We start from the raw sequence: 19,702 nt of genomic DNA, 5'->3' as shown, positions 1-19,702 counted from the left end.
TAGGGTTTATGGTCGTGAGGAGGAGCGATATTTTGCTACCGGCGGGGAGATGATCGCCGACTCGGGGGGATCGCGCAGTGCCGTCTCTCTCTCTGGTATCTCTCCTGGATCGAGCGCCACATTCTCGGTTTCTATCTCGATCTCTCTGTTTGGCAGCTTGGAGGGAGTTTCTATGGGGAGGCCTGGCGTGCGGCTTCGGCGAGACGATCATGCATCCCGTGGACACGATCAAGACGCGGCTCCAGAGCGGCTTCGGCCAGGTAGAGAGATTTCGCTCCCTTTTCTTGCGTCGGTCGATCGAGCAGAGCTTCGCTTTCGCAGAATGCGAATCTTGTCCAGGTTTCCAAGACGATCGGCGCTAGGGACGGCATCCGAGGTGCGATATTTCGATCGTTTCTTCTACCGGCATTGACGCGATTGACAGGATTCTATCGGGGAGTCTTTCCGGGAGTCACTGGATCGTTCGTAACGGGCGCCACATATTTCGGTTTCATCGAGACCACGAAGGACTTGCTACAAGAGAAGAGGCCAAACTTACCAACACCATGGGCACTGTTCTTCGCTGGCGCAGCTGGTACTTTGGAGTTCCTTTTCTTTCTCTAAACGACGAATTCTCGCTAATCGATCTCTACTCTCTTTCGATTTGTTTCTTCCAGGAGATGCTCTTGGCGCGGTGGTCTACGTCCCGTGCGAAGTTATCAAGCAGCGAATGCAGGTCCAAGGCTCTCGAAAGGCGTGGGAGACTGCGAAGCAGCAGCAGATAAAAGCTCCAGTCTTCCAGTACTACTCGGGGATGTTTCATGCGGCGAGAGCGATCCACGCGCAGGAAGGAACTCGCGGCCTTTACGCTGGGTGAGTTTCTCTGACCTGGAAGTGAGCTAACGAATGGTTTTCTTTTCTTCTTTGCAGCCTTCTCTCCACCATTGTGCGTGACATTCCTTTTGCAGGCTTGCAGGTAGTATACACTTTAACTTTGGTCGTTCTTTCTTTTGTTTTTTGTCCTGCTGACATTTGTTTGGCGCATTTGCAGATCGTTCTGTATGAAGCATTCAGGAAGACAGCCTTGAAAGTTGCCAACGGTGATCTTTCGTGCTCGCAGGACTTTTTGCTCGGCGGGGCGGCCGGAGGTGAGAGCTCAGTGCATCAAATGCCCCGCTTTAACTCTTTGTTCGGCTAGGCTTCAGTGCGTTCCTGACGACTCCTTTCGACGTTGTCAAGACTCGGATGCAAGTCCAAAGTACATCGGCAAGGTGTGTTACTAAAGTTGCTTTGCCAGATCTTCGATTGCTTGCTTACTTGCGACTCATCGAATCCAGGTACACTGGCTGGCTCGATGCGATCACCAAGATAAAGGAACAAGAAGGAATCAGGGGACTGTTCAAAGGAGCTGGGCCGAGAGTGATGTGGTGGTGTCCAGCCTCGGCACTGACGTTCATGGCCGTGGAGAAACTCCGGAGAGAGTTTAACGACAAAGGCGGGCTCCAGATCTTATCGCAGGCCGCGTAGGCGATTCTAGGATCAACGATTCGACCGAGAAAACGGTGAATTTTTTTTGGGCTCTCACCATCGACAATTGGATCGAGGCTCGATCGCAAACTCAGCTTTCTAGTTTGTTTTTCCAGCAGCTCGGATCTTTTTAGAAGAGACATTTGAATTGCGACGAAAGAGAAGCATCCAGATTATAGAACCACCTGGAAAGAAAGGAGTGAATTCAAGAAATCGAGCTAAGTGATGTTAGCAGTACCAGCGAAGATCGAGACTGTGGCGAGGTTTGAGAGAGCCATCGTCTTGTAGATCAAGAACTCGGTCACAAAGTGGCCAAGAGCGTAAACGAACGACGCGAATGTGACCCAGTAGAGCTCGCGATTCTCCAGATTAAACGCGCAAGCGAAGCAAAGCGTGCACGTTAGCAGCGTCCACACGCCAAAAGTCCGCCCGTGGATCTCAGTCACTGCAAGCGAGAAAGAATGGATCGAATGGATCGAATCGGTCGCGAATCGATCATCTTACTTGAGGATTTCGAGAAGACTGCCTTGCGCAGGGCCCAAATGTCGAAGAATCCAAACCAGACTGCAGAGAGCCGCAAGATCCCAACAAGGATCAGCCATTGACTGAGCGCTCGCATCGCAAGAATCTCAAGAACCCTAAATCTCGCACGAAGAGCCCTAAAAAATTAAAGGTGGGCGCCATTTTGTTTATCTCGCCACCTTTTAGGTATTTTTAAAGGATCACCCTGTCAAAGCTGGCGGAAGCTTCATAGCACATGTCTCGTGCACATGGCGCTTTGGAATTTTAATCAAATTCCTTCTTCTCATATCTATCATGCGCCTCTTTCATGTACCATATGGTCTTTCTCGCGTACAGTAAATGGACGACCAGATCTCGCGGCAACGTGGCAATCCAACGGCTAAAATACAGGGAGCCCTCCCGACCGTCGATGCCCAGATCGACGGCTCTGCCACAGCCTTGCGCATTCCTTGCTGGGAGACAGTTCATCGCTCCCCTGATCCGCAACACGGCGATTCTCGCGACGGCGCTGCGCTTCGTGGAGTCTTCGGCGCGGTTGGCGTTTGCGTAGCGGGATGGAAGGCGCTCCATCGGCCTCTCGCTCGCCGCTAGCTCTCTATCTCCATTCTCAGTGATTCTTCTTTCTTCTCGGTGTTTCATCCGGTTTGTGCAGCGATATCGAGCATTGGTGCATGGCAGGCTCTCCGTGGCGGTGCTCCTGGTGGATTCGCCGCAGCACTTGCCAGATTTCGAGCTCTCGCGGTCGATATTTCGAGAGCTAGGGTGTTCTTGCGTGGATCGAGCAAGGTTTTCGCGAAATATCGGGCATCGGCAGTCCAGGGAGGCCTGCATTGGCTTTAGCAGCAGAGATTTCGTCAGAGATTTCGTCGTCGCGGCGCGATGGCTCGATATTACGGCAAGATGCGCTCCTCGTTCGACTCGGAAGGGACGAGCGCCGGGCTCTCCCCACCGCAGTCGCCGCCGCGCCATCCAGTCTACTTCGTCCAGAGCCCGTCCCGTGACTCCCACGATGGCAACGAGAAGCCATCGTTCCACTCGACGCCCGTGATGAGCCCCATGGCGTCGCCTCTCCATCACCAGTCCTTCATCAAGCACTCGGGAAGCTTGCAGAGCGAGGCCAGCTCTGTGCCCCCTGCGCCCAAGCCAGGATCACGGAGAGTTCTTCCCCACGGCGGCTCGCTCCCTCCCCATCACAGGCCGCACAAGAAGGGGTACAAGCAATGGATCCCGGGGACCATCATGGAGGAGGAGGAGCAGCAATCGCACGGAGAATCGGGCAAGAGGAAGCCCCTCTCGCGGTGCTGCCTGTTCTGGATCAGCGTTCTCTGCTGTGTTCTTCTCCTCAGCTTTGGAGCGCTCATCTTCTGGCTCGTCTGCCAGCCTCACTCGCCCAAGCTCGTCGTCAAGGTATGGTTTTTACTTTGCTTGCAACAAGGGAATTAATGCGCGGCTTTGTTTCTTTCCTGGCTCTAGAAAATCATCTTCCACGAGTTTACCGTCGTGGCCGGGACGGACTCGGGCGTCCCGACGCGAGTGCTTACGTCCAATTGCACGCTCATGGTGAATTTCCGCAACCCATCGCAGTACTTTGGCCTCCACGTCCACGCTGCCGACATCAATCTGGTTTTCAACGAGCTCACGATCGCTACAGGCCAGGTAAGTTCTCTCGTTTCTCCCTCAAGTTTGCTCTAGAACGTCACCGAGTTTGATTGAGTTAGTAGAGACTTTGCTCTGGAACTTAGAACTGTAGAAGCTCTAGAACTTAAAAAGAGACTTTGCTCACTGTGAGGCCCTAGAAGAGACTTTGCTACTGTGAATTTCTAGTTTTCGCTTTGATCTTGATCTGGGCTTTGATGTGGACCAGATCCCAAAGTTCTACCAGCACAAGGACAGCATGAAAACTTTCCCCGTGAATGTGGAGGCGATCAAGGTGCCGCTCTACGGCGCGGGGCCGGATCTAGAGGGCTACACGAGCGGCGGTGGCGACGTGCCGCTGGCGGTGACTGGAACAATCCAGTCGCGAGCCCACGTCTTCCCGCTGGTGCGCCCAAAGTACCGCACTTCCTTCTTCTGCCGCTTCAAGGTCCATACCAGCCAAGTCAAGTTCCTCCGAGTTCTCGCAAACTCCTGCGCCTACGCGTGAGAGCCCCCACGCAATAAAGTCGGGTTTGTTTTGTTTGGTGGGATATTCGGTTTGGCCTCTTTAATTTATTCTTTTAGGTCATCCAAGTGTGTTTCTATTTGACGGCGACGGAATATCTGCAGGGATGTTTGACGGTGACGGAATATCTTCCGCATAGTTTGTTTAGTGGCTTATTTTAGGGTTTATGTTCTTCTGCTCGAGCTAACGCGCTTTGTCGGCATGGATTTCCTCGGGAGAGGGTTCAAGGCGGCGAAGTGGTGAGTGGATCGTCGTCGCAGTGCGCGGGCTGGATCTGATCTGTGATTTGATGCCTGTCGTTTGATTGGGATGGATGCAGCAAGACGCTTCTCCGGCTGGCGATGTCCCGGATCAAGCTGCTACGCAACAGGAGGGAGCTCCAGGTGAGGGGCATGCGCAGGGAGATTGCGAATTTGCTGCAAACTGGACAGGAGCCGAGCGCCCGGATTCGGGTATGTTTGAGAACTGGAGCTCAAAAATATCCTCTCGTTTTGTTGTTCTTCATCAAATAGGTTGAGCACATTTTCAGGGAGCAAAACATCATGGCTGCGTACGAGATTGTGGAATTGTTTTGCGAGCTCGTTGTTGTGAGGCTGCCGATCATCGAGTCCCAAAAGTAAGTCTCTCTTCGTTTCTTTTTATTTTTGTGTGTGCTTCTTTTCTTGCCGAGCAAACTAATGCCAACTTGTTTTATATTTTCTTGCAGACAGTGTCCTCTCGATCTTAAAGAGGCAATTGCTAGCTTGATTTTTGCTGCTCCAAGGTGTTCCGATTTGCCGGAATTGCTCGAAGTACGTGGGCTCTTTGCGGTTAAGTACGGCAAGGAATTTGTGGCATCCGCTGGAGAGCTTAGGCCCGACTGTGGCGTGAATAGAAGGGTACAGCGGTCCTTTCCTTTTCATTGATTGGATGTACTAGACGGTTTTTTGATGGAAGCTGTGTTGTCTTTGCAGATCATAGAAAAGCTTTCGGTCCGTGCACCATCTGGAGAAGTTAAATTGAAGCTCTTGAAGGAGATTGCTGCCGAGCACAATATAGAGTGGGATGCAAGTGAAACAGAAGCTGAGCTCACGAAGCAACATGAAGACCTTCTCGTAGGTTCCTTTCGATCTTTCTTCTTTTCTCATGTTAAAGAAGTTTTGTTCAGGATGGACCAAGTCAGTTCATATCGTCCAGCCAGAGACCACTCGCAGCGTCGTCTCGAGTTTCTAGCCAACACGCTTCTGACAACGATATGCCTTCTGTCCCGTCCCAGAGCATGCGATCGCAATTCGAATCTCGGCCTGGAAACGTTCTCCAGATGCAGGATCTAGAACCGGAAGAGATTAAGTCAAGTAAGTACGAAGAACGGCAGCCAAGTATCCGTCCGGTGTCTCCGCCGCCAGAACCAGCAGCACCTCAACGAGACAACGAAAGGCAATTCGTCCCGTTTATTTCTCCCCCGCCAGTCCACAACTTTGAAACGCCGCCGCCGCCGCCGCCGCCGCCGCCACCACCCGAGTCTGTTCCTTCATTCCACAACGAGGAGAAAGAACCACCGATGGAGTACAAAGACGTCGTTGCTGCTGCTCAAGCCGCTGCGGATTCCGCCGAGCGTGCTGCCACTGCCGCCCGAGCTGCCGCGAACCTGGCCAAGGGAACTTCGTTCTCTCGAGCTAGGCCATCTCAGGAGGTTGATTCCGACGGCAGCGATGTTGAGATGCCCGCTCCGCCGGCCAGTTTCGCAAACAGATGGGACAGGACTAAACAGGACGAAGACGAGGACGAGAGCTCCGACAGCGACGACAACCATGCAACGTCCAAGTTCGCTCCGAAGAAGCCATTCTTCGACAGTGACGACGAGAGAGACGAAGACGGGAGGAGGATGGACAGGAGAACGAGCGTGTCGCCCCCAAGAGCAGCGCAGCAGCCAGCAAAGTATGACCTCTTCGATCTCGGTGCTGAGGAGCGGAGAAACTCGGGTGGCTTCTCATCGTCGGCTCCTTACAAGCAGCAAAACAACATCCACGGCAACTTGTTTAGCGACGAAGGCCAGACGTTCTTCACCGGCATTGACGACGGCGCTCCTCCGCCCTCCTCGTCCTTCCACCGGCGAAGAGACAACCCCCCTCCACCTTCGTTCGACTTCTCGCCGACGCCTTCCATGCCTCAGTTCGACGAGCCCGAGTTTAATGGCGATGGAGTCGATGGAGCATCCATTCCTCTCTCGAAAACGAGCAGCGGCAGTGGTGATCTCAAGTGGCAGAAGAGCATCCCACCGCAGCGAGCTCCACCCGAGCTTCCAAAGCCGCCGGCGTCGCGTACGGACTCGGGCGGCTCGTCCGGCGGCCACTCCGTACACCCAAAGCTCCCGGACTACGACGATCTCACGGCTCGCTTCCAAGCGCTCAAGACGAGGAGGTGAGCGAAGGTTAAAAAGAATTCATGTTGATTATAGCCGAATTTACACAAGGGCGATAGATACGATACTAGCATAGTACATAACTAGCTATGCTGCTCTCTCAAATAATCATTGATCATAAATATAGTGGCGACGTTATTTGTAAACTCCGCGATCTGTTACTAGTCTCCATTGCTGTCGGTCTGATCCAAAGTCACAGTGATAAATGGAAGAAAAAAATCTCTCTTTCATACCTTTCGACGCTTGGCTTCGCTCTCTTCTTGCGGCCCCTGGCACCAAACAAAGGAAACAATGAAACACAAAGGTGGAGCGCGAATAGAGAAATGGGATTCGTAGTACCTCGGACTCTGGGGTCGTAGACATGCAACTCTCAGCGGCGCCGCCACCGTCGGCTCCTCCGGCTCGTTTGCGTGACGCTGTTCTCTCTCCCTCTGCGCCCTCCGAGGCCTGCGGCTTCACGGTGGTGCTCGCTTCCATTTGGTTTCCCTGGGATCCCTCATGGGCCTACGAACTTGTAACACCAAACTAGGATAAAAACTTCAAACACAGGACAAACCTCGTCTTGGCGGCCTTGTTCTGCGGCGGGGAGATCCATAGGCGTTGCGCTTGCGTTTACAGCGAAGTCCATCCCGGTATCTGGAAGAGCAGAGATTAAAAACCACCAGAAAAATAGTTCTTTTACCTGCAGAGCCGTTTTGCGCATTCCCTCGAGAGCTCGTCACGTCCACCGGGATCGTCACTGCGATACCAACTGGCCGCTGTCCTTCCGACGCCTGCAGCACTGCTTGCGTCCATGGATGAGCATGAACTTGTGCCCGGATGCCAAGCACCGGGACAGTAACAGCTTCTGACGACGACCGCAGGCCCCGGAACAAGGATGACGAGTGAAGATTGACGCTAGTGGCCGTTCGCGTCCTCATTGGTACCAGCCTCACGGAGCCGTTGTCTTGGACTAGCAGTGCTACGCTCTGATCGGGATTCTCCAGATCACTGGGAGAGCGAGCGGCATCTGGTGACTGCCTGGCTTCGGAGCCTTCGCCCGTTTGGCCGCCGTTCTCGTCCACCGCACTAGGCTCCAAGGCGGATGCCAGTAAGTCGGATGCAGTATGCTGGAGATGACGTAGGGAACCGCCAAATAAAGGAATGTGTGTGAAGGGTCGACGAGTAGAATCACCCGCGTTTAGGTTCATGCCGACGGTCCTGGCACTTCCAGCTTCGGCTGCTGTTCCCAACGGAAATGCTCCCAAAGGCAAGCCTGTTTGGAACGGAAGAGGCTGGAAAGGAGTATCAATCAAGTTAAGCTTAAAAAATGTAAAAAAAGAGAATCCTTACTTGCACCATCATTGGATTTGGACCAGACGGTGAAACGAACACTGCTGGGCCAGAGTTTACAACAGCTTGAGCCTGTTTACGAGACATCAGACAATGAAGATAAGCACGAAAGACTTACTGGAGATGGCCCAAGCTGCAACAATAAAGTTGTCCGACCAAGTTCCATTAGTAGCGCACCGAGTTGTTGCATTATGTTTCCACTCCAAACAGCAGTGGATTGCAGATCTACACGAGCCGCTGTATCGGATAGTGTCGCCTCCGTTTCTAGTTGGGAAGCAAGATGCTGAATTTTGAGAATGTTAGAAAAGCATCATCAGAGATTGATCCAATTTTACCGCAAGAGCTGAGCTGGCTTGACCATGCAAAAGTTCCTGAGCACGAGAAATAGTAGCACCCAGGGATGCTGGAGTTGGAAGGGGTCGAGAAGGTAAACCGGTCGCTGCAGACGAACTAGCGCTATTATACCTAGGCCTGGAGCTCGAGGACAAAAGGGGGTTATCTAAAGCGTCGTAGCCTGCATATACAAACGATGACATTCAAGCACCTGATCTGAAAGAGATATAGCATACCATATTCAGCAAAAGCTTGTTCCATTCTCGTCAAGTATTGCGATATGGTTGTTAGCGCATCTGGAACAACCTGTAAACTCGAGAGTTAATTCAAACATACACCACCAACCAAGTTACCTCTATGTTCCTAAAATGAATATTTTCGGCCGATGCTTGCGCTGTGGAGCGTCTGCCTTCGGTGGAAGGACCAGTAGCGGCAGCAGGGGTGGAGGTAGCGGTGGCAGGAGCATTTGAGGTGGAAAGACCTGATGAAGCCACTTGCATCTATGAATCGCATGTATAAGTGAAAACAGAGAAGAAACACAGAAAGATTCCAGCTTACCACGGCAACACCTCGTCGATTGTCCAATGCTGTAGCGCCGGAACCGACAGAATTAAGAACAGCCGAGAGAATCTGTAAAAAACAAGGTAAGTCCAAGGACAACAAGAGATCAAGGATTCGCACCCTGCTTAAGTCGGGTATGCCTCCTTCCGGTACCTCTGGAATGTTGATGGTCCCGAGTAGCAAGCTATGAGTAACATGAGAGGGGCGATGGCGAGATGTCGAGTCTGATGGCGCTTGTGTTGCAGTAGCTTCTGGAAATTCAGTCCCAAAGATCAATCAGTACTAAAGTACCAGCAGCAAGGACGCTTACCTTCAGTGACCGCTGGAGGTCTCGCAACCAGGTGTAAAGTGTGTCCATCTTCAACATCTGCAACACAGAAGATAAGGAAGAGAGAAAAAATCAGATAAAAGAGCATACTGTATGAGGAGAGAAGCTGATCGTCCTTGAGGACTCTTCCTCGGCATATCAATCTCTGGTTTTGAGAAGGAACACCCACAACAGGAGCTAGACGATCTTTCAAGGCGGGGACGGGCATCTGAAAACCCAAGAAAACGAGTTTTTTTCCCAAATGCATCCAATTAAAGCTTACGTCTTTGTCGACCCGGACAGTGTAATTGGAGGAATCGAGAGTCCTGATTCTAATCTCCACTGTAGTCACCGACGCTTGCTCGGAGCTCGCTGGAATATTGCCCTCCATCGGCGCTAGAGCAGACGCTATCCAATCAATGTCAGCTGTAATCCTTCGATTGCCGCCGCGAGAAACCCTACCTCTCGCCCCAAATCTGCCCAGCGCCCCTCGATTCCACCCCCGCAATCGCTGCCCCGCGCCCTGCCCTGCTCGAGATGGATCGATCGATCCGAGCGCGCAATGCTACGCTCTCCCTCTCTTTGCTCTGCCCTAGTAATATTGACAGAGGTTATTACAAAGATCGACGGCCGGGATTGGCGAATCTGCGCCGTTGGATCCTCGAACCAAATGAATCCGACGTGTCCAATGCATTTTCAAATCTTACCTTTATTTTCTTCTCTCTCCTTTGGTTCTTCCATTATAGAGCTATGGACGCTCTCCAAAACCTGTATAGCCAAGCGCGAGGAGCGTCCCAATTTCGAGGAGGATCGCCATACAACCAGCAAGAACAATGGTTCAATCCGCCAAGATCGAGCACTCCACCACCAGGTTTCGCGCAGCAAAGATCGATGCCTCCTCCTCCAGCAGAGTTTTACCAGCCGCAACGATCGATGCCTCCTCCTCCGCCAGAGTTTCTCCAGCAGCAAAGATCGATGACTCCACCGGAGTTCCTCCAGCGCCAGAGATCGATGGGCTTCGGCCAGCCGAGATCACTGACTCCACCACCGAGCTTCCAGCAGCAATCCTATGATTATAGCAGCTTCCGGCAGCAGCCGCGATCACAGACTCCACCACCGGGCTTCCTCCAGCAGCAAAGACCAATCACTCCTCCTCGCCACATCAATCAGCAACAGTTCTTCCAGCAGCAATTCCTCCAGCAGCAAGCTCCATATCCACAGCAGCACTACCAATCTCCCTACGAGCAACAATCCGGCCAGCAAAGAACGCCATCTCCTCCTCCTCGTCCCCAGCTCCAGCTCGGTGGAGGAGCTTCTTCCAGGCCTTCTCCAGCCACGAGAGTCTCCCAGGCCGTGGTTCCCGAGCCTTCCGCCATAGCTTCCACCTCGTCCACCCGACAGGAGGTCCACAGCACGCTCACGGAGCCCGTGTCTGTGACGCTCGCCCGCGACGCGAGAAGGGTCGCGAACAATCTCCAGCAGATCGTCGTCTTCAACTCCAACCGGAACGATCCGGCTAGAACTCTGCGCGACTGGGATCTCTGGGGACCCTTCTTCTTCATCATCGCTCTCTCTTGCATCCTCTCCTCCACAGCCAGCACCAACAAAGTAAGAACTCGTCGATCACTCAAAGCTTTGATCCACTGATTCGTGCTGTGCTTGATCGATAGTCCACAGTGTTTGCAGTGGTTTTCGCAGTGCTATCCGCTGGAGCAGTGTCTCTCACGATGAACGTAGTTCTTCTGGTAAAGCCATGCTCGAAGCTCCAAAACTTTGACAAGACCTTCGATCGCTATGCAGGGTGGCAAGCTCAATTTCCTCCAGAGCTTGAGCGTCCTGGGCTACTGCTTGTTTCCTCTCGACATTGGAGCGATCCTCTGCGCGGCTTACAGCGGCAAGCTGTATAGAAGCGCCATGATCTTCGCGACTTTGCTATGGAGTTCCTGGTCGGTCTATCCTTTCGTCTCCACTGCCGTGAGGCCGAGTAGAAAGGCCCTGGCGGTGTACCCAGTCTTTCTAATGTACATCTCAATGGGTTTGCTCGTCCTCGCGAATGACTAGAGCTAGAACTCGAGAAGATTTAAGTGAAATCTATGTCAAAATGAAAAGCTTACATGGTCGTCTTCGACAGTGATCTAGTTCCTGTATGATCTATAAAGTGAATCCACCAGTGGCCATCGCCGTGACGAGCTTTCCATCTGGAGCTACCGTTCCAAAGCCACAGTCCTGGATGAACTGGCTCGACGAGGCGTGGAAGCCATGGAGCGAGCAAAGCTTCCTCTATCTTCGTCACCATGGCTGAGCTTCACGACGCCAAGAGAGCCTCCACTCTAGCGACGCTGGCTTCTTCCCTCTGTGCCGCTGGGCTGTGGTTCCGCTGGTCGAAGAGGTCGTGTTTCCATTCGCTAGCAGCAGCGCCCCTGGGATTCGCCACCACAGGCCCGCGAAACCTGTTGTTGTTGTTGTTCCTGGCTATGGCGTTCCTTCCTCCGGCTTCTTCCTCCCCCCATCGCCCTCGTTCCATCTGAGTTGCCACAACGTTGCCTCTGCCATTCACTCGCGGGAATCCACCTCTTCTGCCTGCCATCCTGTCACCGTCTCTGAACCTCGGGGGAGGGCCGTTTAGTCTGCCACCTTTCTTGTTTTCGAGCTCCAAGAACCGATCGTGGTGCCACCGATCTGCCTGGTTTCTTCTGCCTGGAGCTTCGGGATTTCCTCCTTCCCAGCGCTCCTCAGGAGGCTTCCGAACTGGCCCTCGATCCTCCGGCCGACTTCCTTCGCCTAGAAAACCTGAGCACTAGCGTAAGAACAAAGAAAACTTCCAGCAGAGAAAATAGAGAACTTACAGCTCCGAGGTTTCGCAGTACCGTAGACACATGTAGAGGCAATTTAGAAACCATCTAAGACAACAAATGTGACAAGACGATACCGAATGGCCTGCGCCTGGGAGTTGTCCGTGAGCGCCAGTTGCTATTCCGATCATCGTGCTGCAAAAGCACAAGTATGGAGTACGTCTTTCAAGTCAGCTTTAAGTCACTAGCGCCACTCTACCTCGAAGAAAGCTCCCGCACGAGGGACGAACTCGGGATTCTCTCCATTTTGAGTCTCAAATCTCCCTCTTTTCGGCCGCCTTCCACCCTCCTCGGCATTGTTGGCGTCTTCGAGAGCAACAGGGTCTTGCAAGCGGCGTCGACCCCTCCCCTCTTCTTCCACAGGAAGCTCATGCCTCTCAGTCGCCCACTTGTCCTTCCTTCTGCCCCTCACAGAAAATGTTAGAACAAAGAAATCCTGGAGCCAAGATCTCAAGCACAAGGACAAGGCAACAAGAAATCCTGGGAAACAATCGGAAAGCCAAGATCTCAAGCACAAGGACAAGGAAAAGCATGAACTCTCTCAATCCAAGACCCACATTTCTCACAGGAAAGAAATTCCCTAAGTTCCGGGCCACGATCAAGACGCTTGACAGGGACATACCTGTGGTTCGCACCATCCGCCGAGGAAATGACCTTGGATTGCAGGCGCTTGGCACCACCTCCTCCTCCTCGTCCTTCCATGGCACTAAGAACCCTAACCCTAAAGTGCGATGGAAAGCGCAACACTATCTCCATGATTTCATCCGCTCATCTGCACGGCGGCATTTGTGCCACGTCATTAGAATGATGTGTTGCTAGCCAAGTCAGCTATTCTACCTCTTTTTCTTGTGTTTTCCGCGACGGGGATAAAGAAATGGCGCCAGGACGAGAGATCGTTTGCAAAGGTCTGGTCCCGCAATCTTCTTTCGGTTGATCGATCGATCTTTTCTTCCTCCAGCGGCAGTGTCCTGGGAGCCGGAGCAGCTCTCTTTCGAGGACATTCGCGTCGCTCCACCGCAATCCGGCGAGGTCAGGGTGAGAATCGTCCACTCCTCGCTCTGCCACACCGATATTACCTTCTGGAAAGGCAAGGTGAGCACGCGCGCGCCTATCGATTCCTCCAAGATCGATCTAATCTGGTGTGATCTTGGCCAGGGATCGTTTCCAGTGATCTTCGGCCACGAGGGATCGGGGTGAGTGAGATTATCGATCGATGCTTTCTTGCGCCGCCTAGATCCATCCAGAATTGCCATAACATTTGTGCCAGGATCGTGGAGAGCGTGGGCGAGAATGTGGACGGCGTTCGCCCCGGCGACCACGTCGTGTCGGTCTTCCAGCCCGAATGCCAGGACTGCCGCTACTGCAAGATGCCCAAGACGAATTTGTGCGTGGTGGCGTTCGCGGAGGTGAAAAGCTGGGCGATGCTGGATGGAAAGACTCGATTCTCGGCCATGGACGGGACTCCCATTCACCACTTTCTCGGCTGCTCGACCTTCTCCGAGTACACTGTCATGCATCACTCTCACGTCGCCAAAGTCGACCCATCGGTGGCGCTGGAGAAGATTTGCCTCCTCAGCTGTGGAGTTCCCACAGGTGAGAACTCTTTCGAGCTTGGTGACCAAGATCGTGATTCTTTTCGTGTTTCTTGGCTGATGATCAGGCCTGGGAGCTGCGTGGAACATTGCGAAGGTCGAGGCCGGATCTACGGTGGCCGTCTTTGGCCTTGGAACAGTCGGACTAGCCGTAAGCTTTCAGATATCAATCGTAGTCCTCTAGTACCACTTCTTCCGCTCATACTCCATGTGCTTCTTTTGTTCTTTTGCTTAAATTCCTTTTCGTGGCGTCCTTGAAGGTTGTGGAGGGTGCTAAAACCGCTGGCGCATCTCGCATCATCGGTGTGGACATTCAGCCAAGCAAACAACGCATTGGTGATCAATCGTTTTCTCTGCCTCGGATTTTATATGCGAAGTTTTCCTCACTGTTGCTTTGCACAGGAGAGGACTTTGGGCTGACTGACTTTGTGAATCCAAAGGACTACAACGACAAACCCATCCACGAGGTTAGTCTGCTTTTGTTCATACTATAGATTTCTCGTTCTCCATCGCTCAGGTGATCCATGAGCTGAGCGGCGGTGGCGTCGATTACAGCTTCGAGTGTGTTGGGAATCCCAAGCTCATGGTTGATGCTCTCAACTCGCTCCATGCGGTAAGTCTTTGACGAGCCGCATTCCAGCTTCCAAGTGCTCTCACGCTGCTTTTGCGCAGTTTGGAAGCCTCATCATCGTTGGTGTGACTCCGGAGGGCCAAAACTTGAGCTTCGATCCAAACATCCTCTTCTTTGGCCGCCAGATCCTCTCGGGATCACTCGGTGGATTCAAGATTCGCAGCCAAATGCCCGAGCTGGTTGACAAGTTCATGACCGGGGTAAGAATTCTTTCCGATCACGCTAGAAAAGCTTTGTGGATCATTGGAAACATCACGCGCAGGTGATCGATCTGGATCGATACATCACGCACAACTTGCCGCTGTCGAGAATCTCCGAGGGATTTGGACTGCTGCTCGAGGTGGAATGCGTAAAGTGCGTGTTCTCACACTGACGTCGACCTTAAATATCGCGGAACGATTCGGGGCATATTCCACTACCTGTTTTCCCTCGCCAAGAAAGAAGCAAAGAAATTAAGCGCGTTAGGTGTCGAGTCTCTACCAAATTCTCTCTTTCCTTCTCTACCAATAGGCTGGGGGCGTTTTGATATTTTAGGGTTCTTGGGCATTGCGCGGCCGCCATTATCGATCGGCTTCTTGGGCGCGCAGTGGAATTTTGAATGGAATCGAGGAGGCCAGGGCGCTGCGCGTCGCCGACGAGCGATCAGCTCGTGTTCTTGCATGTGGATTGCGATTGCGAGCGCCAGGTTTTCTTGTTTTCTGCCCCGATTGATCGATTGATTGGGAAATTGCGGTCGTTTCTTGGTATTTCAGGGCGAGAGGAATTGTTCTGCGATTCTGGCCGGGAGCTGACGGCGAGCGATGGGGGAAGTAGCCTCTAGATACCGGCTGCGACGGAGCAATGCCGCGCTCATGATTTTGGCCATGCTCTGTTTTGGCGTTGCCAGCTTCTACATCGGCTCCGGCATCCACATTCTTCACGAATCCCAGAACTCCCAGAGTGTTCTTGCGCTGTCGAGCAACTTTGTGAGTGTAAAATCTGGTTTCTTCTCTTAGTCGCTCTTGTTCCTGTGCTCCAGACCGATGGAGAGCTCACGAACCTTGCTGAGATCCTGACCAATGCTGCCATGGACGACAACAAGACCGTGATTCTAGCACCGCTCAACAGTGCCTGGGCCAAGCCCGGAGGTATTCTAGACGTGTTTTTGGAGAGCTTCCGTGTTGGCGAGGGCACAGTCCCTCTGTTGGATCACTTGGTGATCATCGCTCTCGACAAGGATGCTTACGACCACTGTCTCGACACCCACAAACACTGCTTTCGGCTAGAAATCGACGGCGTGGACCTTTCCGTGGACCAGTTCTACATGAGCCAAGACTACGTGAAGATGAACAAACGAAGGCTCTACTTCCAGGGAATTGTGTTGCAGCTGGGATTCAACTTCATCTTCACGGTATGGCTCGTTATTTTCTTCTCTAGTTGGTCCAGAGATTCATCATTTCCCGGGGTTCTATATCTTTTTACAGGACCTTGACATTGTCTGGCTACGCTCACCAATCAAGCACTTTTCCGAGGACGCTGATTTCCAGGTGACTTGCGACCGCTATTCACGCACTACGCCCAACATGGGGCTCGTCTACGCCCGCTCCAACGAGAGAACCATACAGCTTTTCAGCTACTGGCATACGAGGAACGTGATCGACCACGAGCACAACGAGCAGGAGATTTTCATGAAGTTCCGGCACTCTCACGAGTTCCTGGACCTGGGAATCAGGCTGCGCTATCTTTCCACCAGGTACTTTGGGGGGCTGTGCGACCGGAGCAGCATGGACATCAACACAGTGTGCACGATGCACGTCAATTGCTGCAAGGGGACTGCTAAGAAAGCCGCGGATCTCAAGCTCGTCATCGAGGATTGGAAGGTGTTTAAGTCGACAACAACGCCTGAGGAGCGCAAGAGGATTCGTTTCAGGGCCCCGAGGCAGTGCCGGAAGAGTCTAATCGAGTACCTCCAATGATACAATCCGTGATAAAGCAGGAAAAGGTTCCCTCACATCGTCGACATCGAGGCTCTATATTGTCTTCTCAGCATTTGTACACTTTGCTGGTGGGACACAACACTTAAACTGCGGGGAGGTAAAAAGTTCCTTTGGATAGCTTCACTGATTCTTAATTCTTTTGGCCCAGCATCGTCTCATACGGAACAAAAGAAACTCTAGTCCTCTTGTTTACTGTAGTGCCGTGTGCTCAGAATACGCAAAACTGCGCCGCTAGATCGTCCTGTGTCGCTGTGAATTGTGAATGGCGGAATTCTGGAGAATGTTATAACATATTAGCGTGATCCAAATAGAACATTTCTAAATGTCTAGATAAACCAATGCCACTTAGCAGATGTCCGGAAAGGAACAGAATATCCAATGTTCGAATTTATGACAGGTAAGCAAAAATTCCGTACATAGCGTGTTTCGTACCACACCATCGTAGCGTGCCTCTCCCGCCCGTAGCTCAGACGGCGGAATTCTCAAGCTTTAGGGTTCTTTAGAGCGCCCGGATGATCGCGATCGCATCATGAGGCGCAGTGCTACATTTTTTGCGGTGATTCTGGCGCTGGTCATGGTGGATTTTATTCTTCTTTGCAGGACAAGGAAGTAGGCAGCTCAGATGAAGCACATGGAAATACCGCGGCTTGTAATCGGGGAATTTCACTGAGCGATGTGGCTTCTTGCAAGATCGTGAGGCTGGTGACCGCTGGCATCGAGGTTTGTGATTCTTGATCATCGGCATGTTCCTAGAGCGCTGGAAAGATCAGAAGTCTAGAGCTTTCGCATTTGCTGTATCCTGGTTTGCTCTTTGCAGAAGAAAGAAATGGGCATCGGTGAGACGCGGGAACTTTACTTAGCGAAAAACACCGAGATGCTCAAGGAGAGTGAGATTGCTGGATGTTTCCTATGTTAAGCGCGGTAAAATCTTGGTTTGTTCTTTTGCAGAACAAAGAAACGGGCGTCCCATGTCGGAAGAAGCGGCCAGTTTACCTGACCGATGGAGCCACTGGGACACTGGAGCAGAGTGTGATTGCTGGAGGCGATCATTCAGAAGTATGTGTTCGCTTGCTAGGCCATGCACTATATACAAATTTTCAGGATGTCAACCATAAGGAGAGTTATAAGGAGAGACAACGATGCTAACCGGAGCAGCTGTCAAGGTTTGTGATCAAGATTGCCAGGAGTTCAACCATTCTAACAAGAGCTTGAAACAGGGAAAGTACAGCTCAGAAAATTTTTCTCTAAATATGTAAAAACCTATGGGTGCAATCCACTTTTTTTTTCTTTTAAGACAATATTTTTTAAGCTTATACAATACAATTTTAGATCTTATTGCTTTTAATATGGAAATAAACAATTACAAATTAGTGTTATTTTTTAGTGGTTATAGTGGGACCCTTTTGGCCAACTACATAATTAAATTATAAGTTGGTTTTTTATGGAGATGTTCTGGCATTTGGAATTGATTTCCAAGATGAAGTTCACCCTTTAAACTAATTAATTAATTAATTAATTTTTAAATATAATATTATATATTTAATTGAGTAAATTATATTTTATTATAAGTATTTTTTATCAATTATTTTTGGGGAATCTAGAAAAAATTTATTTGTGTTAAAAGTGGTAATATCATAATGTTAAACAAATGTTTTAGGTAAATTCATGTCAATAAAATAATATGTGTACTTTGTATGTAATCTAATGATATGCTTCGATTTTTCACAGATAACAAGTTAACAAAATGAAAACATTCATTCTATGAAGACTTCCTTAAAATCTTGGTAACATAATATATATAGAATTGTAATTTATTTATATATTATATATTTATATTTAATTCTTTAAAGGTTTTTTTATACTATTGTTATTAAAGTTTTTGCACGAACATTCCAATAAAACTACTTTGATACAGGTATAATTTTCAATTTAAATGTCTTTCTATTCTAATAAAATTTATTGTTTTAGGTTTTATTCTTGGATAGTGATCAGCCACACTTCAATTAAATGTTTCTAAGGAAGTTTTCAGAACTAAAATAACTACAGATTTATATGAGCTTTTTCATTTCCTATCAATTATAAGAATCAAAAAATAAAATTCTTAACTTTCAAAGATCTGATCTTAGATATATTTTTTGCTAGTGTTTGCACATTAGCAATTTCTCATAATCAATCTATCAATTCACACAGAAGCTTTGTGCTTAAATAGAGAATCCAAGCATCCCTTTTCAGATAGTTTTTTAGATTCTCTCCTATCACAAGCATGTATTATACTTGACAAAGATTACTTGCATTTAGCAAAACACTGATAAAATGATATACTTTGAGGCACTCAGAGATTCAGTAAAATGGCTGTTTTTGTGTGCATGTATCTATCATTGAATATGTTAAAAGGATCATAAAAATGAAGCTTACCAACATTCTGTTGTTGCCCCTGCTTTCAGCAATCTGAGCGAGATGAACTACTAATTGTTCACCAAAACCATGACCAACCTTGTTCAACAAGTTTCTCTCCCACTCTTGAAATTTGTTGGACTCGGAGAGCAAACACTTTACATATCAAAGACTGTAGATAACAAGTATGAGAAATGAATAGCAAAATTATGTTCCCGATAACATCGGGCTTCACTAAAAAACACTATGTTTTCTTTTATTTAATTACAGCTCCAAAACCTGCTGGTCTTGTTGTCTCGCGAGTACAGAGCTCCCTTTGAATACTTCACAATTGCTCCGAGAGGGTACTTGAAATGCTCGCCCATGCTGGAAGGCAGCTCTGGCACGTCTTGAAACAAGGTGGAAGTAGGCACCGAAAAGCACTCCTCCCCCCTAAGTGGATCAAAGTCTTGAATGTCTCCAGCGTAGCCAATGCATGCCTTGAAGTATAGGTTGTCTGCATCATCGATGCAGGCACTTACACCGATCACCAGCTTGACACTGGCCACCTCCATGATCCTCGCAACGTTCTCCCTCAACTTCTCGTGGCTTTCGTTGTAGAACGCTAGCTCCACCACAACAATCGGCAGCTCCCGCTTCGTCTCTGGGCAGCGCTGAAAGAGGGCGTGATCCACCATCTTCATGTCCCCATTGGGGAACACCACCATGAAGTTCACCCAGTGATAGACGGGGCCGCAGAGTGGATCAAGACCGAGCTTAAGGAGTTGATCCATCAGAACAATGGCTACGTACCCCTTCATCCCTGCGTGGACTTCGGTGTTGTCCCCGCAGATGCTAACGTTTCCTCCATCGTGCTCGTATGCTAATCCATACTTTCGCACGTTATCCTGATCCGCCAATCGCTGAAACTCGGCAGACTCCACACCCGAAACACAGTGAAATGGGCCCTTTTTGAACTGCCTCTTGTAATCCTTCCTGGGATAGATCTTATCGCAAGCTACCTCACAAGCTCTCACAAGCCGATTCATAGAGATCTCCGCCATTAGAACCCTAAATCTAAATCGCCGCGCTCGTCGCTTTGAATCATAGCCGTCCACATGGCTTAACCTTGCATACTTTCGGCTGACGAGGAGC

The 19,702-nt window shown here is 50.4% G+C and overlaps 9 protein-coding genes across 13 annotated transcripts; 6 read left to right on the top strand and 3 right to left on the bottom strand.

Moving 5' to 3' along the window:
• The first annotated feature begins 22 nt into the window (after nt 1-22).
• Nucleotides 23-1,743, top strand: LOC9630475 (S-adenosylmethionine carrier 1, chloroplastic/mitochondrial). Its single transcript, XM_024686055.1, has 9 exons — nt 23-95; nt 157-260; nt 322-376; nt 425-574; nt 657-852; nt 910-955; nt 1,031-1,127; nt 1,178-1,250; nt 1,317-1,743. The coding sequence occupies exons 1-9, from the start codon at nt 50-52 to the stop codon at nt 1,504-1,506; spliced, it is 957 nt and encodes a 318-aa protein (XP_024541823.1). The 5' UTR covers nt 23-49; the 3' UTR covers nt 1,507-1,743.
• LOC112350230 (ergosterol biosynthetic protein 28-like) lies at nt 1,529-2,152 on the bottom strand. Its single transcript, XM_024686064.1, has 3 exons — nt 2,011-2,152; nt 1,745-1,951; nt 1,529-1,691 (listed from the first exon to the last, which is right to left on the bottom strand). Exons 1-3 carry the CDS (start codon nt 2,123-2,125, stop codon nt 1,606-1,608), a joined length of 408 nt encoding a protein of 135 aa, XP_024541832.1. The 5' UTR covers nt 2,126-2,152; the 3' UTR covers nt 1,529-1,605.
• Nucleotides 2,153-2,888: 736 nt separating this feature from the next.
• LOC9630474 lies at nt 2,889-4,252 on the top strand. Its single transcript, XM_002961987.2, has 3 exons — nt 2,889-3,435; nt 3,502-3,684; nt 3,893-4,252. The coding sequence occupies exons 1-3, from the start codon at nt 2,908-2,910 to the stop codon at nt 4,169-4,171; spliced, it is 990 nt and encodes a 329-aa protein (XP_002962033.2). The 5' UTR covers nt 2,889-2,907; the 3' UTR covers nt 4,172-4,252.
• Nucleotides 4,253-4,292: 40 nt separating this feature from the next.
• On the top strand, nt 4,293-6,736 carry LOC9657861 (IST1 homolog). Its single transcript, XM_002961986.2, has 6 exons — nt 4,293-4,428; nt 4,509-4,641; nt 4,702-4,805; nt 4,896-5,067; nt 5,143-5,283; nt 5,337-6,736. Exons 1-6 carry the CDS (start codon nt 4,391-4,393, stop codon nt 6,591-6,593), a joined length of 1,845 nt encoding a protein of 614 aa, XP_002962032.2. The 5' UTR covers nt 4,293-4,390; the 3' UTR covers nt 6,594-6,736.
• Nucleotides 6,601-9,713, bottom strand: LOC9630473 (mucin-19). 4 transcript variants are annotated; one of them, XM_024682580.1, is made up of 16 exons: nt 9,586-9,713; nt 9,407-9,531; nt 9,235-9,352; nt 9,127-9,183; nt 8,937-9,067; nt 8,814-8,885; nt 8,609-8,755; nt 8,492-8,561; nt 8,258-8,436; nt 8,041-8,205; nt 7,923-7,994; nt 7,273-7,864; nt 7,147-7,226; nt 6,930-7,094; nt 6,824-6,859; nt 6,601-6,772 (listed from the first exon to the last, which is right to left on the bottom strand). In XM_024682580.1, exons 2-16 carry the CDS (start codon nt 9,512-9,514, stop codon nt 6,752-6,754), a joined length of 2,013 nt encoding a protein of 670 aa, XP_024538348.1. In that variant the 5' UTR covers nt 9,515-9,531; nt 9,586-9,713; the 3' UTR covers nt 6,601-6,751. The 4 variants fall into 4 exon arrangements, with proteins under 4 accessions (XP_024538348.1, XP_002961554.1, XP_024538351.1 ...); XM_002961508.2 differs by having other exon boundaries at nt 9,407-9,713; XM_024682583.1 differs by having other exon boundaries at nt 6,930-7,076; nt 9,407-9,713.
• A 143-nt stretch (nt 9,714-9,856) lies between these two features.
• Nucleotides 9,857-11,265, top strand: LOC9657860 (protein YIPF6). The gene is made up of 3 exons (XM_002961985.2): nt 9,857-10,731; nt 10,794-10,868; nt 10,924-11,265. Exons 1-3 carry the CDS (start codon nt 9,874-9,876, stop codon nt 11,182-11,184), a joined length of 1,194 nt encoding a protein of 397 aa, XP_002962031.2. The 5' UTR covers nt 9,857-9,873; the 3' UTR covers nt 11,185-11,265.
• On the bottom strand, nt 11,201-12,763 carry LOC9630472. Of its 2 annotated transcripts, none has more exons than XM_002961507.2 (4): nt 12,598-12,763; nt 12,175-12,376; nt 12,053-12,110; nt 11,201-11,904 (listed from the first exon to the last, which is right to left on the bottom strand). In XM_002961507.2, the coding sequence occupies exons 1-4, from the start codon at nt 12,729-12,731 to the stop codon at nt 11,429-11,431; spliced, it is 870 nt and encodes a 289-aa protein (XP_002961553.2). In that variant the 5' UTR covers nt 12,732-12,763; the 3' UTR covers nt 11,201-11,428. The 2 variants fall into 2 exon arrangements, with proteins under 2 accessions (XP_002961553.2, XP_024538860.1); XM_024683092.1 differs by having other exon boundaries at nt 12,175-12,373.
• A 35-nt stretch (nt 12,764-12,798) lies between these two features.
• On the top strand, nt 12,799-14,659 carry LOC9657859 (alcohol dehydrogenase class-3). Its single transcript, XM_002961984.2, has 10 exons — nt 12,799-12,880; nt 12,934-13,067; nt 13,131-13,168; nt 13,243-13,568; nt 13,636-13,718; nt 13,828-13,903; nt 13,970-14,034; nt 14,085-14,180; nt 14,240-14,398; nt 14,461-14,659. Exons 1-10 carry the CDS (start codon nt 12,850-12,852, stop codon nt 14,569-14,571), a joined length of 1,119 nt encoding a protein of 372 aa, XP_002962030.1. The 5' UTR covers nt 12,799-12,849; the 3' UTR covers nt 14,572-14,659.
• Nucleotides 14,660-14,745: 86 nt separating this feature from the next.
• Nucleotides 14,746-16,509, top strand: LOC112349175 (uncharacterized protein At4g15970-like). Its single transcript, XM_024683076.1, has 4 exons — nt 14,746-14,883; nt 14,951-15,163; nt 15,217-15,588; nt 15,662-16,509. Exons 2-4 carry the CDS (start codon nt 14,999-15,001, stop codon nt 16,151-16,153), a joined length of 1,029 nt encoding a protein of 342 aa, XP_024538844.1. The 5' UTR covers nt 14,746-14,883; nt 14,951-14,998; the 3' UTR covers nt 16,154-16,509.
• Nucleotides 16,510-19,702: the final 3,193 nt, after the last annotated feature.

Source organism: Selaginella moellendorffii, unplaced genomic scaffold, assembly GCF_000143415.4.
Source record: "Selaginella moellendorffii unplaced genomic scaffold, v1.0 SELMOscaffold_1, whole genome shotgun sequence".
Classification (NCBI taxonomy): Eukaryota; Viridiplantae; Streptophyta; class Lycopodiopsida; order Selaginellales; family Selaginellaceae; genus Selaginella; species Selaginella moellendorffii.
The sequence above is the reverse complement of the archived record's forward strand: the minus strand, read 5'-3'. Positions and strand labels throughout refer to the sequence as shown.